This window comes from Anabrus simplex, chromosome 2, assembly GCF_040414725.1.
Source record: "Anabrus simplex isolate iqAnaSimp1 chromosome 2, ASM4041472v1, whole genome shotgun sequence".
Lineage (NCBI taxonomy): Eukaryota > Metazoa > Arthropoda > Insecta > Orthoptera > Tettigoniidae > Anabrus > Anabrus simplex.
Window position 1 is genome coordinate 337,334,339 of NC_090266.1, and position 14,636 is coordinate 337,348,974.

Here is a 14,636-nt window from a genome sequence, read left to right on the forward strand (position 1 = left end):
CAACACTCTCCATTCTCCATTCTCCATAGCATCTGTCATTCATTAATAAATCACTTTGGGAGTGGCGACCCCATCGTACTAATAGCCTATATCTGCTTCATTCATTCCATCCCTGACCCGGTCAGTGACTGGAAAACAGGTTGTAGGTTTTTAATTTTTTCAGTCCTTATGAGAAAGGTGTGGTGATCATACTTCTTTTCCCTAATTTGATTCCTTTTATATGAAATTAAAACTGTAGTTTCTTTACTGGGCTGGCCCCGTGGTGTAGGGGTAGCATGCCTGCCTCTTACCCGGAGGCCCCAGGTTCGATTCCCAGCCAGGTCAGGGATTTTTCCCTCGATTTGAGGGTTGGTTCAAGGTCCACTCAACCTACATGATTAGAATTGAGGAACTATCTGACGGTGAGATAGTGGCCCCGGTCTAGAGAGCCAAGAATAGCGGCCGAGAGGATTCGTCATGCTGGCCACATGACACTTCTTAATCTGCAGGCCTTCGGGCTGAGCAGTGGTCGCTTGGTACGCCAAGGCCCTTCAGGGCTGTAGTGCCATGGGGTTAGGTTAGTTAGTTTCTTTACTGTTGTTTACTTTACTTTACTTTACTTTACTTTACTTTTACTTTACTTTAAAGTTGTGTGAAAGTAAACTAATACCTAGCTCCTTACTGTGATATTCTCTTCTGCATTTTTTTAGTATGTGCTGGTTTTGTTATTTATTTGTTTCTTCCATTTTGATTTTCTTAATATATAACTTCAAAGTTCTATATTTTTGTGCTGAATATCATAAATCCTGCATATTTTCAGTATTTTTGATATGGAAGCAACTTATTATATGTAATATTTTTAAATGTTTACATTTCAGATTTTCTTCACCGCAACAGGCATTTTTCCTAGGAATCTCATGCACATGTTGGAGATTCTAGGATTACCTCATATAGGTAGACTACACAGTGGAATAGGTAGGTAATCTACCAACTCACCCACTTATTTGAATCTTGTATGGAAACATTTCCCTACCCCTTTTTTTGCTAGTGGCTTTACGTCGCATCAACACAGGTAGGTCTTATGGCAACGATGGGATAGAAAAGGCCTAGGAGTTGGAAGGAAGTGGCCGTGGCCTTAATTAAGAAACAGCCTGGTGTAAAAATGGGTAACCACGGAAAACCATCTTCAGGGCTGCCAACTGTGGGATTCGAACCCACTTTCTCCCTTTCCCATTCAAGTGCTATTATATGCATATTTGACTTATACTGTTTCAAGGGTAAAATGAATAACATTATGAGCTGCTGAAACAAACATGAGAAATGAAAGAGGGTCCTGGTATAAGTGAGTGGAAGTAATATATTGTCATGTAAGTCCTACATGTGAATTCATGTGTTTGAATATGTATCTGCAGTCATTAAATATTTGGTAGGGTGATGGAGTATGATAGCTGAGTGACATCGTTGCTGGCTTCTTACCTTGGTGACCACAGTTCAGATCCCAGATAATGCATGCAGGATTTTTGAAATGAAAAGTCACATCTTTGTGGCTGGATTACATGTAAAAATAGAGGTCCTGTGGGTGTGATCATGATATCATCAGTCATGTAAAAGTAAGCTTTTTGGTTAGGTTAGTGTGATCAGATATTTTTGGTTGTTGTTTTATGGGAGGGAATTCATAAGCATATATGGGCGACCAGCAACCAAATACATCAAGATAGCAACCATCAATGTAGTGATACTAACAGGGAAAGTGGAAGAAATGTAGATTTTATTTTTGACAAAGATACAAAAGATACAAAAGTTGAAAACTAGAAAAGCAGCTGGAATTGATAAGATTTCTGGGGATATACTAAAGGCAATGGGTTGGGATATAGTACCATATCTGAAGTACTTATTTAATTATTGATTGGGTGAAGGAGCTATACCAAATGAATGGAAAGTTGCTATAGTAGCCCCTGTGTATAAAGGAAAGGGTGATAGACATAAAGCTGAAAATTACAGGCCAGTAAGTTTGACATGCATTGCATGTAAGCTTTGGGAAAGCATTTTTTCTGATTGTATTAAGACATGTTTGCAAAATTAATAACTGGTTTGACAGAAGCCAGTTTGGGTTTAGGAAAGGTTATTCCACTGAAGCTCAACTTGTAGGATTTCAGCAAGATATAGCAGATATCCTGGATTCAGGAGGCCAAATGGACTGTATTGCGATTGACCTATCTAAGGCATTTGATAGGTTAGATCATGGGAGACTACTGGCAAAAACGAGTGCTATTGGACTAGAAAACAGAGTGACTGAATGGGTGGCTATATTTCTAGAAAATAGAACTCGGAGAATTAGAGTAGGCGAAGCGTTATCTGACCCTGTAATAATTAAGAGGGGAATTTCTCAAGGCAGTATTATTGGACCATTATGTTTTCTTATATATATCAATGATATGTGTAAAGAAGTGGAATCAGAGATAAAGCTGTTTGCAGATGATGTTATTCTGTACAGAGTAATAAATAAGTTACAGGATTGTGAGCAGCTGTAGGGTGACCTCGATAGTGTTGTGAGATGGACGGTGGGCAATGGTATGATGATAAACGGGGTTAAAAGTCAGGTTGTGAGTTTCACAGATAGGAAAAGTCCTCTCAGTTTTAATTACTGTGTTGATGGGGTGAAAGTTCTTTTTGGGGATCATTGTAAGTACCTAGGTGTTAATATAAGAAAAGACCTTCATTGGGGTAATCACATAAATATGATTGTCAATAAAGGGTACAGATCTCTGCACATGGTTATGAGGGTATTTAGGAGTTGTAGTAAGGATGTAAAGGAGAAGGCATATAAGTCTCTGGTAAGACCCTAACTGGAGTATGGTTCCAGTGTATGGGACCCTTACCAGGATTACTTGATTCAAGAACTAGAAAAAATCCAAAGAAAAGCAGCTCTATTTGTTCTGGGTGATTTCCGACAAAAGAGTAGTGTTACAAAAATGTTGCAAAGTTTGGGCTGGGAAGACTTGGGAGAAAGGAGACGAGCTGCTCGATTAAGTGGTATGTTACATGTTATAAACCTCATTTTAGGTCCGTATTGAAAATTTAACAGTTCAACAATGATAAAGGTGTTTTAATTTATTCCACCTATTCAATACTTATATTATCACGTATAGTTGTTACATAATTAAATTCTTAGTTACATGGGACATGTTTCGCCCTCAATTAAGGGCATCTTCAGCCTAAATACAATAATCAAAAATACAACTAAATTAAAAGTGGACGTTAAATACAATCATCAAAAATACAACTAAAATAAAAAGTGGAAGTTAAAAGTTTAGTCTGTTCTTAAAATTCAGAACAATAAAATTGTGAAAAATGATAAAATAAAAAGATGCTAATGGAAAACTGTCTTATGATTAAACTATAATCTTGTCAGAGACTAAAACTTCTATTAAAATTCGAATTAAAACAGTTCATATAAAATATTGGAAAATCAAAGTGGTAGTAATAAAAAGCCAACGACATGAGGGCGTGTACACAAGCATAAACTTGATTGTCATGGATACAATCTTTTCAAGGCCGTTGATGAAATTCGTAGTAAGTAAGGCAGAAGCATCTATTGAAAAATTGTAAGAGGCCGTTAGCACCGGTAGGTAATAAAATGGCTGAATCCTTGCCAGAAAATGTCAACAGATGCAGAAATAAGTTTTATGTAAGTGGAAGTTGTTATTTCTTAACTACTGTTGAGTTGGTTGCTGCCCGTCTGTTGGCTCTAAGTCTGGTGTTATAACAGTTACAACAGTTATAACACCAGACTTAGAGCCAACAGACGGGCAGCAACCAACTCAACAGTAGTTAAGAAATAACAACTTCCACTTACATAAAACTTATTTCTGCATCTGTTGACATTTTCTGGCAAGGATTCAGCCATTTTATTACCTACCGGTGCTAACGGCCTCTTACAATTTTTCAATAGATGCTTCTGCCTTACTTACTACGAATTTCATCAACGGCCTTGAAAAGATTGTATCCATGACAATCAAGTTTATGCTTGTGTACACGCCCTCACGTCGTTGGCTTTTTATTACTACCACTTTGATTTTCCAATATTTTATATGAACTGTTTTAATTCGAATTTTAATAGAAGTTTTAGTCTCTGACAAGATTATAGTTTAATCATAAGACAGTTTTCCATTAGCATCTTTTTATTTTATCATTTTTCACAATTTTATTGTTCTGAATTTTAAGAACAGACTAAACTTTTAACTTTCACTTTTTATTTTAGTTGTATTTTTGATGATTGTATTTAACGTCCACTTTTAATTTAGTTGTATTTTCGATTATTGTATTTAGGCTGAAGATGCCCTTAATTGAGGGCGAAACATGTCCCATGTAACTAAGAATTTAATTATGTAACAACTATACGTGATAATATAAGTATTGAATAGGTGGAATAAATTAAAACACCTTTATCATTGTTGAACTAAGTGGTATGTTCCGAGCTGTCGGTGGAGAGATGGCGTGGGAGGACATCAGTAGAGGAATAAATTTGAGTGGTGTCTTTAAAAGTAGGAAAGATCACAATATGGTGATAAAGTTGGAATTCAAGCGTTCAAATTGGGGCAAATATTCATTTATTGGAAGGGGAGTTGGGAATTGGAATAACTTACCAAGGGAAATGTTCAATAATTTTCCAATTTCTTTGCGATCATATAAGAAAAGGCTAGGAAAACCATAGATAGGGAATCTGCCACCTGGGTGACTGCCCTGAATGCAGATCTTGATTGATTGATTGATTGATTGATTGATTGATTGATTGATTGATTGATTGCTGGGAATCATTGTGACCAAATGGAAAGGAAAAGGTGAGAGGAAACTAAAGAAAGGATACACCTTATACTACAGTGGAGGAAGAGAAGCCAAAAATGGTGTAGGTCTCATAATTAGAAAAGACCTAAAGAAATACCTAGAATTGGTGGAAATCATAAATGACAGGTTGATTAAGGTCAGACTGAGACTTAAAACTGGTGTTACAGATATAATTCGAAGGTATGCTCCACAAACAGGAAGTACAGATACAGATCTAGAGGAATACCTTGAATATCTGGAAGGCCATATACAGGACAAACAAGTTGTGATTATAGGAGACATGAATGCCCAAGTAGGTCAGGAAAGAAAAGGAGATGAAGAGATTATAGGTCCATTTGGATATGGGAAGAGAAACAAGGCTGGAGATATTTTGGTAGACTTTTGTAGAAGAAATGAGCTGATCATTGGTAACACATGGTTTCGAAAGAAAAACAGTAAGAAGATAAAAAGATATAGTTAGGATAACAAAATCAAAACTCAGATAGATTACATTTTTTCGAGAAAGGTAACAGGAAAATGTTGGTAGATGTAACAGCCCTCCCAAGTGAATCTTTCGAAGGAGATCACAGAGTTGCGATAGCTAAGTTAAAGATGGGAAAGATGCAAAAGATGACTGATATTAGGCAGAGAAAGCTAAGAGTGTGGAAATTGCAGGAGGAAGAAATAAATGAAGAGTTCCAGACACACAATAAAACAAGTATATCTAAGGAAGACATCGGGAGGGTCAGAGAAGAATATACTTTAAAACAGTCATGGTGGAGTCTGCAGAAAAGACCTGTGGAAGAGTATCAGGAAGGAAGATCAAGAAATGCCCTGGTGGAATGGCAGGGTAAAAGATATAGTTAAAAGGAAGAAACCAGCTTGGAAAAGATGGCTGAGAAACAGAACAACACAATGCAAAACAGAAGGAGGTGGACCATTACTACATTAATTTAATAATTATATTGTACTTACAATTCAATACGGATCAGAACCATGAAGTTTATAACCTATGAAATAATGGAAAGGTATTGGGAATATGGAAAGGACATGGTAGTAACGTTTCTAGATATTGAAAATGCATATGACGGTGTCCCAAGGATTTTGCTATGGACAAAATTGACAGACATGATGAGAATGCTGCAAGAGAGAATACTAAAGAGAACATTCATGAATACAGAGACTGGGAAGAGGCCTAGGAGATGGTCTAGAATGAGATTGAAGAGCTGTTTTGGACTGTATTGCAGATAGAGGCATTGAAAGCAATAAAGTACTATAGAGCATCCAGTGTTAAGAAAAGACTACAGGTCTTACGGACTTTTACTTCTATTGGTGTTATGCACTTGAGTTCTACATGTATATGAGAATTATAATGAATTCCTATCAAAATTATAATTTTTCTTATGAAACAAGCATTGCATATGCGGTTCAGTACACGGAACAGCCGGCCATGCTTGTCGCATTGCGCGTCACATTTCAGCGTGTAGTGCGGAAGTGTGTACAGTTGTCAACACGTGTAATAACTCAGCTTAACTACTGTGAACCGTCGTTGGTGAAGTCAGTGCAACATGTTTCCCGTTTTGCGTGTGTCACTTGTTACAGTGATTGCTTATGTAAGAGAGATATTTGGCAGATTGAAGTGAGTCTTTCTGGGGCGCATAGTGTTTTGTTATAAATATATTGTTTAGTTTTTCGTGTATTGGATTGCTTTTGGTTGTATCATGTGTTGTTTTTGTCTGTTTAGTATTTTATATAATCAATCAGCGAGTAATACATTTAAATTATGGCTGAACATGTGAAAAGGAGAAGTGGTGAAGTTGTCAGGAGAAAGGAACAGCAAATGGTGCTTAATACATGTTTATATTTGAAAACAATGGATCCAGGACAAAGTGTAAGCTGGGTAGTAGACGAAGCCACAAAGTGTTTAGGAATTTCGAGGTCTTCCGTCTTCAAAATAAGGAAGGAATCCAGCGAAGGGCCACTCCAGAGTCCCAGCAAGAAGCGGGTAGGGAAAAAGTTAATTTGCAGTAATTCCAGGCCCTTTAAATACGGTGATTTTGTCAGAAGTAGAATACTGTGCATTGTTCATGAATTCTATTTTAGAGATGAACCGCCAACTCTGAACACAATCCTGACTTCCGTAAACAGCAACCCAAACTACCTGATTTTAAGAAATCATATGAATAGGTCATTCAGCATTCTCTATTTTATGCTATTGTATGTTCAGTCTTCAGCCCTAAGGCTGGTTGGATCCTCAACAGCTCTGCCATCAGCTGTCATAGATGGCCTAGGCATCACTGAAGAGGCGTACTAGGGAAATGAGGAGTGAGGTAGTTTCCCGTTGCTTTTCTCACTGAGCCAGAAGTTGCTATTACATATCAGTCTGCCAAGCCCACTGAAATGCATGCACCAACCGACCCTATGAGCAACATTTTCACACCATTCATAGCGGGGACTGGCTGCGGAAGGAATGGCATTACTAGCTTCGCTCATACCTCAGTCACTTTCATATTGTCAAAGCCAAGGATAAGACAGAGACAGATCAATGAAAGTAACAAAATTGCTCTAGCCCATACCAGAAGACATAGTGCACTGTAAACACTAGATCCTGCCAGCAAAGGCTGCTATTTTATGCTGCGGAAGAATATTTAAGTTATCGTATTTTGTGATAAACATGAAGCCCTTGCATCTGTTGTCACTTACGAGTAAATTTATCTGAAGTGAGCTGAAGGATACATCACCGAGATAGAGAGATCTCACCGTAAGCTTTGTGTGTTGTAACCACACAGTGATGGGCTATCCCTCATAAACGAGTATGATTGTCTTCCTGAAGAACTTAGTTTTTGTGAGATCTTAAGTGACTGTAGAGGCCAGTCCTAGAACGGCAGATTTTTCCACATTTTTGACACATTTGTTCTGTTAGGTACTGGCTGTATAGTTTGGTTTTTCTTCATGAGCTGACGTTGTCTTCTTGCATTGCGCTTGTCAATTTCTGTTCTCCGCCTTTCTTGCTGGAAGCGCTGAGTTCCTTCCCAGACATTGCAACGCCAGACCGTGCGGTTATGTGCCGTAGCTTCCCAGTTGTTAGTTTTCATTTGACACTTTTCCATGTTGGTTTTTAGTGCATCTTTGTAACGCTTTTGTGGTCTTCCAAGTTTTCTACGACCATCCTTTAGCTGGGAGTGCATAATTTGTTTTGGGAGACGGAATTCAGGATTGCGAACGATGTGGCCTGTCCAGCGAAGTTGGTGCTTGATAATCATGGCCTCAATGCTAGTGGAGTTTACTTCTTCCAGAACACTGATGTTAGTGCATCAATCTTGCCATTTCACCCTCAGGATCCTTCTCAGGCAACGTTGATGGTATTTTTCCAGGCATCGTATGTGCCTCCTGTAGGTAGTCCACGTTTCACATCCATATGTAAGAGATGGTATAACTGTAGCTTTGTACACATAAAGCTTGGTCTGAGTGCTGATATTATGATTATCAAAGACCCTTACCTGAAGACGACCAAAAACCATACTAGCACATTTGAGACTGTGTTGAATCTCATCATCATGATTTGCATTTGCTGAGAGATGGCTGCCAAGGTATGGGAACTGTTCTGTGTTCTTCAGAACTTTGCCTTGGACTGTGATTGTAGGGCATACGTAAATGGAGTTGGGAGCAGGCTGGTAAAGGATCTGAGTCTCTTGGATGTTAAGGCTTAGGCCAATACTTGTATAAGCTTCATCAAATGCATTTAAGATTGCTTGTAAATCATGTTCAGAGTTTGCAAGAACAACATTGTCATCAGCATACTGAAGTTCAATGATGGATGTAGTGGAAAGTTTGGTCTTGGCTCGTAGTCTACTGAGATTGAATAAACCTCCATCAGTCCTGTATTCGATTTCTATGCCTTTTGGTAGTTTCCCATCAACAAGATGAAGTATAGTCCCAGCAAATATTGAGAACAGAATGGGAGCTATCACACAACCTTGCTTCACGCCCGCAGTGATATCAAAATTTTCCCCAGGGTTATTGTTGACAAGAACCATGCCCTTCATATTATCATGCAGCATCTTAAGAATATTTATGTACTTTTGAGGACAGCCTATTCTTTCTAGGATATTCCACATGGCATCTCTTTTAACCGAGTCAAAGGCTTTGGCAAGATCTATGAATGCCATGTACAATGGTAGATGTTGTTCTTTGCATTTCTCCTGCATTTGTCTAGCACAGAAAATCACATCTGTTGTGCTGTGATTGGGTCGAAATCCACACTGAGTTTCAGGTAAGCAGTCTTCAGCGAGAGGTATCAGGCGGTTGGATAGAATTCGAGCGAGTATTTTCCCAGCAATAGACAGAAGGGTAATTCCACGGTAGTTACCACAGTCAGTTCTGTCTCCTTTTTTGAAGATCGTAACTATCAGAGCATCTCCGAGATCAGGAGGTATTGTTTCAGTGTTCCATATTTTGACTATGAGCATTAGTGTATGTTCAGCAAGAATTCGTCCACCTTCCTTGAAAAATTCAGCAGGAATTCCATCTGATCTGGCAGCTTTATTATTTTTGAGCTGTTTAATAGCATTTTCAACTTCTTGTAAAGAAGGTATTTCGCCAAGGTGAGATTTTGTAGGTTTTTGCGGGATTTTCAGGATTTCTGCTATGTTGATCTCTGGATCCTTGTTCAGCAGTTCATGGAAATGTTCTTTCTATCGTGCATTAATGGAATTGCTGTCTTTTAGAAGAGTAGAACCATCTCTAGATTTAAGAGGGTTTAATCCTTGAGCTGTTGGACCACGTATGGTTTTTATCATGCTAAGAAAAGCTCTAGTGTTAGTTTCGGCTAGATGTTGCATTTCGTGAGACTTCATCGTCCACCAACCGTTTTTCAGAAAACGGGTTTTCCTCTGAACATCTGCTTTCGCTTCTTGATATTCTTGTTTCTTAGAGAGTGAACTAGGATTGATCTGCCAAGCTTGGTGTGCTGCTCTCTTTCTGTCTATTAGAGTCTGTATTTCTTGGTCATTTTCATCAAACCAGTCTTGGTGTTTGATCCTAAGGTGTCCTACCGATTCTTCACCAGCTGATAGTATTGCAGTCTTCAGTGTCGTGCAGTGTTCTTCAGTGCTTTCAGGATATTCATCTGGCAGTTTATCACCTAGGAGTTGTTGAAATTTTACTTTAGTGCTATGATCTTTGAGACGGTCTGTGTTCATTTTAGGTCTCGTAAGTTTCCTCTGTTTCCTTTGCTGCTCGTGGATGTGAAGGGTCATCGTGGACCGTATAAGTCGGTGGTCCGTCCAGCAGTCATCAGCACTTGTTAGAGCCTTTGTGATTAATACATCGCGTTGGTCTTGGGCGCGTACAATTATGTAATCAATTAGATGCCAGTGTTTTGACCATGGATGATGCCATGATGTTGTAAATTTATCCGTTTGTCTGAAGAGGGTATTAGTGATAACTAGATTGTGCTCTGAGCACTTTGTGAGCAGAAGGGTTCCATTAGAGTTGCAATTCCCTACTCCCTCTCTTCCAATTACTTTGGGCCATAGCGTTGAGTCTCTACCAACTCGCGCATTTAAGTGTCCTAAGAGAATGATTTTGTCAGCTTGGGGTATTCTTGTTAGAAGTGTATCAAGTTGGCACTAGAATGTTTCTTTTTCATCTTCTTCACAAGTGAGGGTTGGAGCATAGGCACTAATTACTGTAATTCGTTGATTGTTGGTGAGCTTGAGGCGCAAGCTTATGAGTCTTTCATTTAATCCAGAAGGAAGTTCGTCAAGGTGAGGGACAAGTTCATTTGCAATGGCAAAACCAACACCATGAATGCGGGGCTCATGAATGCTTTTACCTTTCCAGAAGAAAGTGTATCCGCCTCCTTGTTTTTTAATTTGTCCTTCATCGGGCCTTCTAATTTCACTCAGTGCTGCAATATCGATGTTAAATCTTTTTAGTTCACGAGCCACGATAGCCGTTCTCCTTTCTGGCCGATTAGCTGTATCATTATCCATTAGAGTACGGATGTTTCAGGTTGTAAAATTAATCTTTATTTTCTTTTGACTGCGTATGGTGTACCCTCTGATAGTATTGCATACCCTCTAGGATTTGTTGAGGCTGACTATGTTTAGGGCACCTTTTATAGCCCCCTCCCCATTCAGGGTGAGCAGAGTGGTTCCTGAATAGGCCTGCTCAGTCACGAATGCAGCACATGAGTTGCTTTACAGCCTCTCCTCATGCAAAACGGTGATCACACATTCGTCGCCTACGTGCCGGTTCGTCACTAGGAGCTCCCAGACTACACAATCCTGCTCCTGTCACAACTCCCCGATCGCTGCAGGGCTTGTAGTGTATGTGCTGAGTTCTTCAGAAGACGCCTGTGCGTGACATCTTTTAGTGTGGGAATGCTGCTGCACATCAACAATCGCACATTTCTTGACAGACTCGGAACCTGTCCCCAGTGGCATAAGAGTTATGACGACTGGAGGCTCCAAGACTGCTGCAGCCTTTGTCCGCCTTCCCAGCCGCCAGGGAAGTTTTAGTTGTCCCTACGCCTGGTCCGCCGTTGAGGACTTTCTATGCCGTTGACCATATATGGTTCTTCCGCCTTTAGAGGTGGTTTCTCACCTCAAGGGCAAGAGAGTGCCCCAGCCTCTGCCAGCTCATCCGCCTTCATAGGGAGCCGTTGGCATAGCAGAGGGGGACTCCTTATCCCGGGAGTCGGTCAGTCGCCAGAGCCTCGTCAGTCGAAAGCAGGGTGCACCACGTGCAGGTGAGGTTGACATTTGAGGAGGACAACCTACCCCTTACACCCCAACCACACAGTATTTGCCTTAATAGTGAAATGTTTCTGGGGGCTAATAGACTCAGCACTGCGCTCCCTTAAAGCAACAACGATCATGAAACTTTCTCAGGTATAAGAAACAAGACATAATCATTTTGGTTTCTGGACATGCATGTTGTTGTTATTGTTATTATTATTATTATTATTATTATTATTATTATTATTATTATTATTATTATTAGTCTTGCAACAGCTTGTACCAAGCGATGTATAATTTTATGTCATCACTGTATTTCACAAGCAGTGTCCGAGCCGTGGTGAGTGAGCGAGTATGGCAACAGTGGAAGGCAGCAGGCCCATAAGGCCTGTAGTCTTTTCTTAACTCTGGATACTCTATAGACGAGGAATGGTAGAAAGATCGAAGAAGGTGGAGGGCTTTGGTACACTAACCTACCCAGAGAGAATCTAGGAAAGGAAATGGATGAAGAAGATTTCACGATTGTGGAATGATACAGAGCCATCGTAGAATTTGATTGAAGTGAATTAGTGGAAATATGGCTGCTATATGGTAATGTATCTTAAACTTCTCTGTTAACATCATTTGACTTGGGTACAATACAGTAAAATCTCATTAAGACGTTTCTGCAGAGGACAAGGAAAGAGAACATGTTAAACGAGAAAACGCTATTGAATATGCAAATAAAACCTATCAGTCAGGGATATGGAAATGCTTTTTTTTTGGGGCATTAGTCATATATATTGTACCAGTAAAATAGTCCAACTTTATGAATTAATTTTAAAGTTAGCACGAAGTAGTTCTCAGGGCAATACTGGGTGATTTCGAGCTAGGGCTTGGTACAGGAGGCAGGGTCCTATCTACAAGAAAATTTTTATTTAGATTGAAAAATAGTTTTTTATTCAGAAAACGCATTTCAAAGTGCACATCACCTTACTGTTGATAGTCCCTGTCTTCAACATCGCCTTTTGATGACCCGTGCTCCCAGTTCACCAGGCTGAACACGTTCTGGAAGTTGCCAATATTACGTTGAGATAAGGCCGGAACACCCAGGTCGGTTTGATATGGGTTTGAGTCTCGAACTTTCAACATTCTGGACGATCTCCGACATTCTCCGACGATGTTGTGGGGTAATCACTCGTCACATAACTTACACGAGTGTCCAAAATTACACAGTCCCCCGACAGTTTGGTTTAACAGCACTGTTTCATTAATAGGGTTGGGATATGCCGTCGAATTCACTCTTAATCTTGTAGATAGAATTTATAAGTTCACTAAAGATGAAGATGTGGGTAGCATCTAGACTGGAAGAAAATAAGCACAGTTCATGAATAGAAATAATGAAACGGAAAATTGTTCAAGCACTTGGCACAGTTTATGGTAATTTTCCACTAAATATAGGAGCACTTGACATTGAAAGAAATGTATGACTGCTCTAGAGTTTATCAAAGACACTGCCGTCAGTCACACACAAATAATTTACACACAGTTTTGTTTGAATTGGACAAAGAACACAGTTTGAGTTCGGAGTGAAACCTTGGTGTCGTAGCACACGATTATGGCAATCACTTGCATTAACATTCATATGAAAGTTCGAACACTTTCATAAACACCCTTGTTTATTAACGAAATTATGCTGACTGAGATTTAACAAAAATGTCACAGTTAATAGTATAACGTAGTAGTGTCACACTGAAATTAATGATATTTATTCAGAGACTAAGTTTCACACAGGTAACATGGTAATAAACTCAGTTCCTCAAGAACGAAAGTAGGTTATATCGAGAAGTTTCTACATGTGCACAGAATACAAGTTCAACTCAGCTGTTGTCACCTAAGTCCAATACACGACTTGTCATAATCAGAGTTCCAATACGCGCACAGATTATAAGTTCAACTTGACGGATATAATCCAAGTCTACTACAAAAACTTTGAATAATTTGATCTTCAACTCGCGCAAAAAATCTATATTCAACTTCGACTAATAGACTCAATGTCCATCATAAAGACTTCGTTACTTTTTGTATTTTAACACATGCACAAATAATAAGTTCAACACGCCTGTCAGAGTTTAAGTCCCACATGAAGACTTTGAATATTCGAAGATAGCCTCTGTCAGCACTTCGACGAATACTGCAGCATGGAGAGTCAGGCTGGACACCCAGCTATGACTGTCTGATCGGGTCTAGTGAGCTCAGCTTATATTCAGTTTGGGGCTCCTACATCATCATATAACGTGATCTCTTTGAGGCTGATTATCTTGAGAATCCCTCGACGGATTTCCTTGAGATTCGCAATTTGAGACGTTTATGTTATCCTCTTCAAAATGGCGTATCGCTCAAGTCGTTGCGATTAATATTAGAGAAGATTTGAATTATTTTCAATCGAATGTTCGTGAATGTTCTTCATATCAAGAACATACCAGGCTATGCAGGCTACACGTGGCGTCAGGCGGGTAGTCTGTATTGTCCCTCCAGCTACGTCACACACACAGCTGTCGCTGGCTCGCCTGCTCGCTCCTCCGAATGTAAACAAACCAAGTTCGCTCTGAACGTCTTGCGTGATGAAGTACAATTAGTTGTCAAAAAATATGGCATGTACAGGTCGTAACCGGTACAATATACAGGTACAGTAAAAGCTGTATCTACTGTTTCTGATGATTAGATGAGGGTATTAAAAGGTGTGAAAAATGATAAACAACAAATATGAAAACATCTGGACTATGATCCATAAATATATCATTATGATGTTTCAGGTCACACACTTTCTAAAACAAATGTTATGTTGAACTGTTAGTTGAAGCCGTAAATTTTGGACCAATGGGTAATTAAACATTTTTTCATCTGGTCACACTCTTTCACTGTGAAATAATTGGAGGTTCACTCGCCCACATGCAAGAGGATGACTTGGTCACAATCTTGAATGCGACAGCACTTCCTAATATCCGGCTTTGGTTCAGACTGACTCTACCTGAGACTCGTACTTGTTTTCAAAGTACGCTTAATCCACCATTGGCCAACTACGCCTAACATGGCATATTCACCAGAGCC

General features: G+C 39.4%; 1 protein-coding gene across 1 annotated transcript in view; it reads left to right on the forward strand.

The window, feature by feature from the left end:
* LOC136862808 (ERI1 exoribonuclease 3) overlaps positions 1-14,636 on the forward strand; it is a 208,644-nt gene that overhangs the window by 136,367 nt on the left and 57,641 nt on the right. The window contains exon 4 of the mRNA XM_067139068.2: positions 858-954. Coding sequence (XP_066995169.1) covers positions 858-954 — 97 coding nt within the window. The remainder of the gene's footprint in view (positions 1-857; positions 955-14,636) is intronic.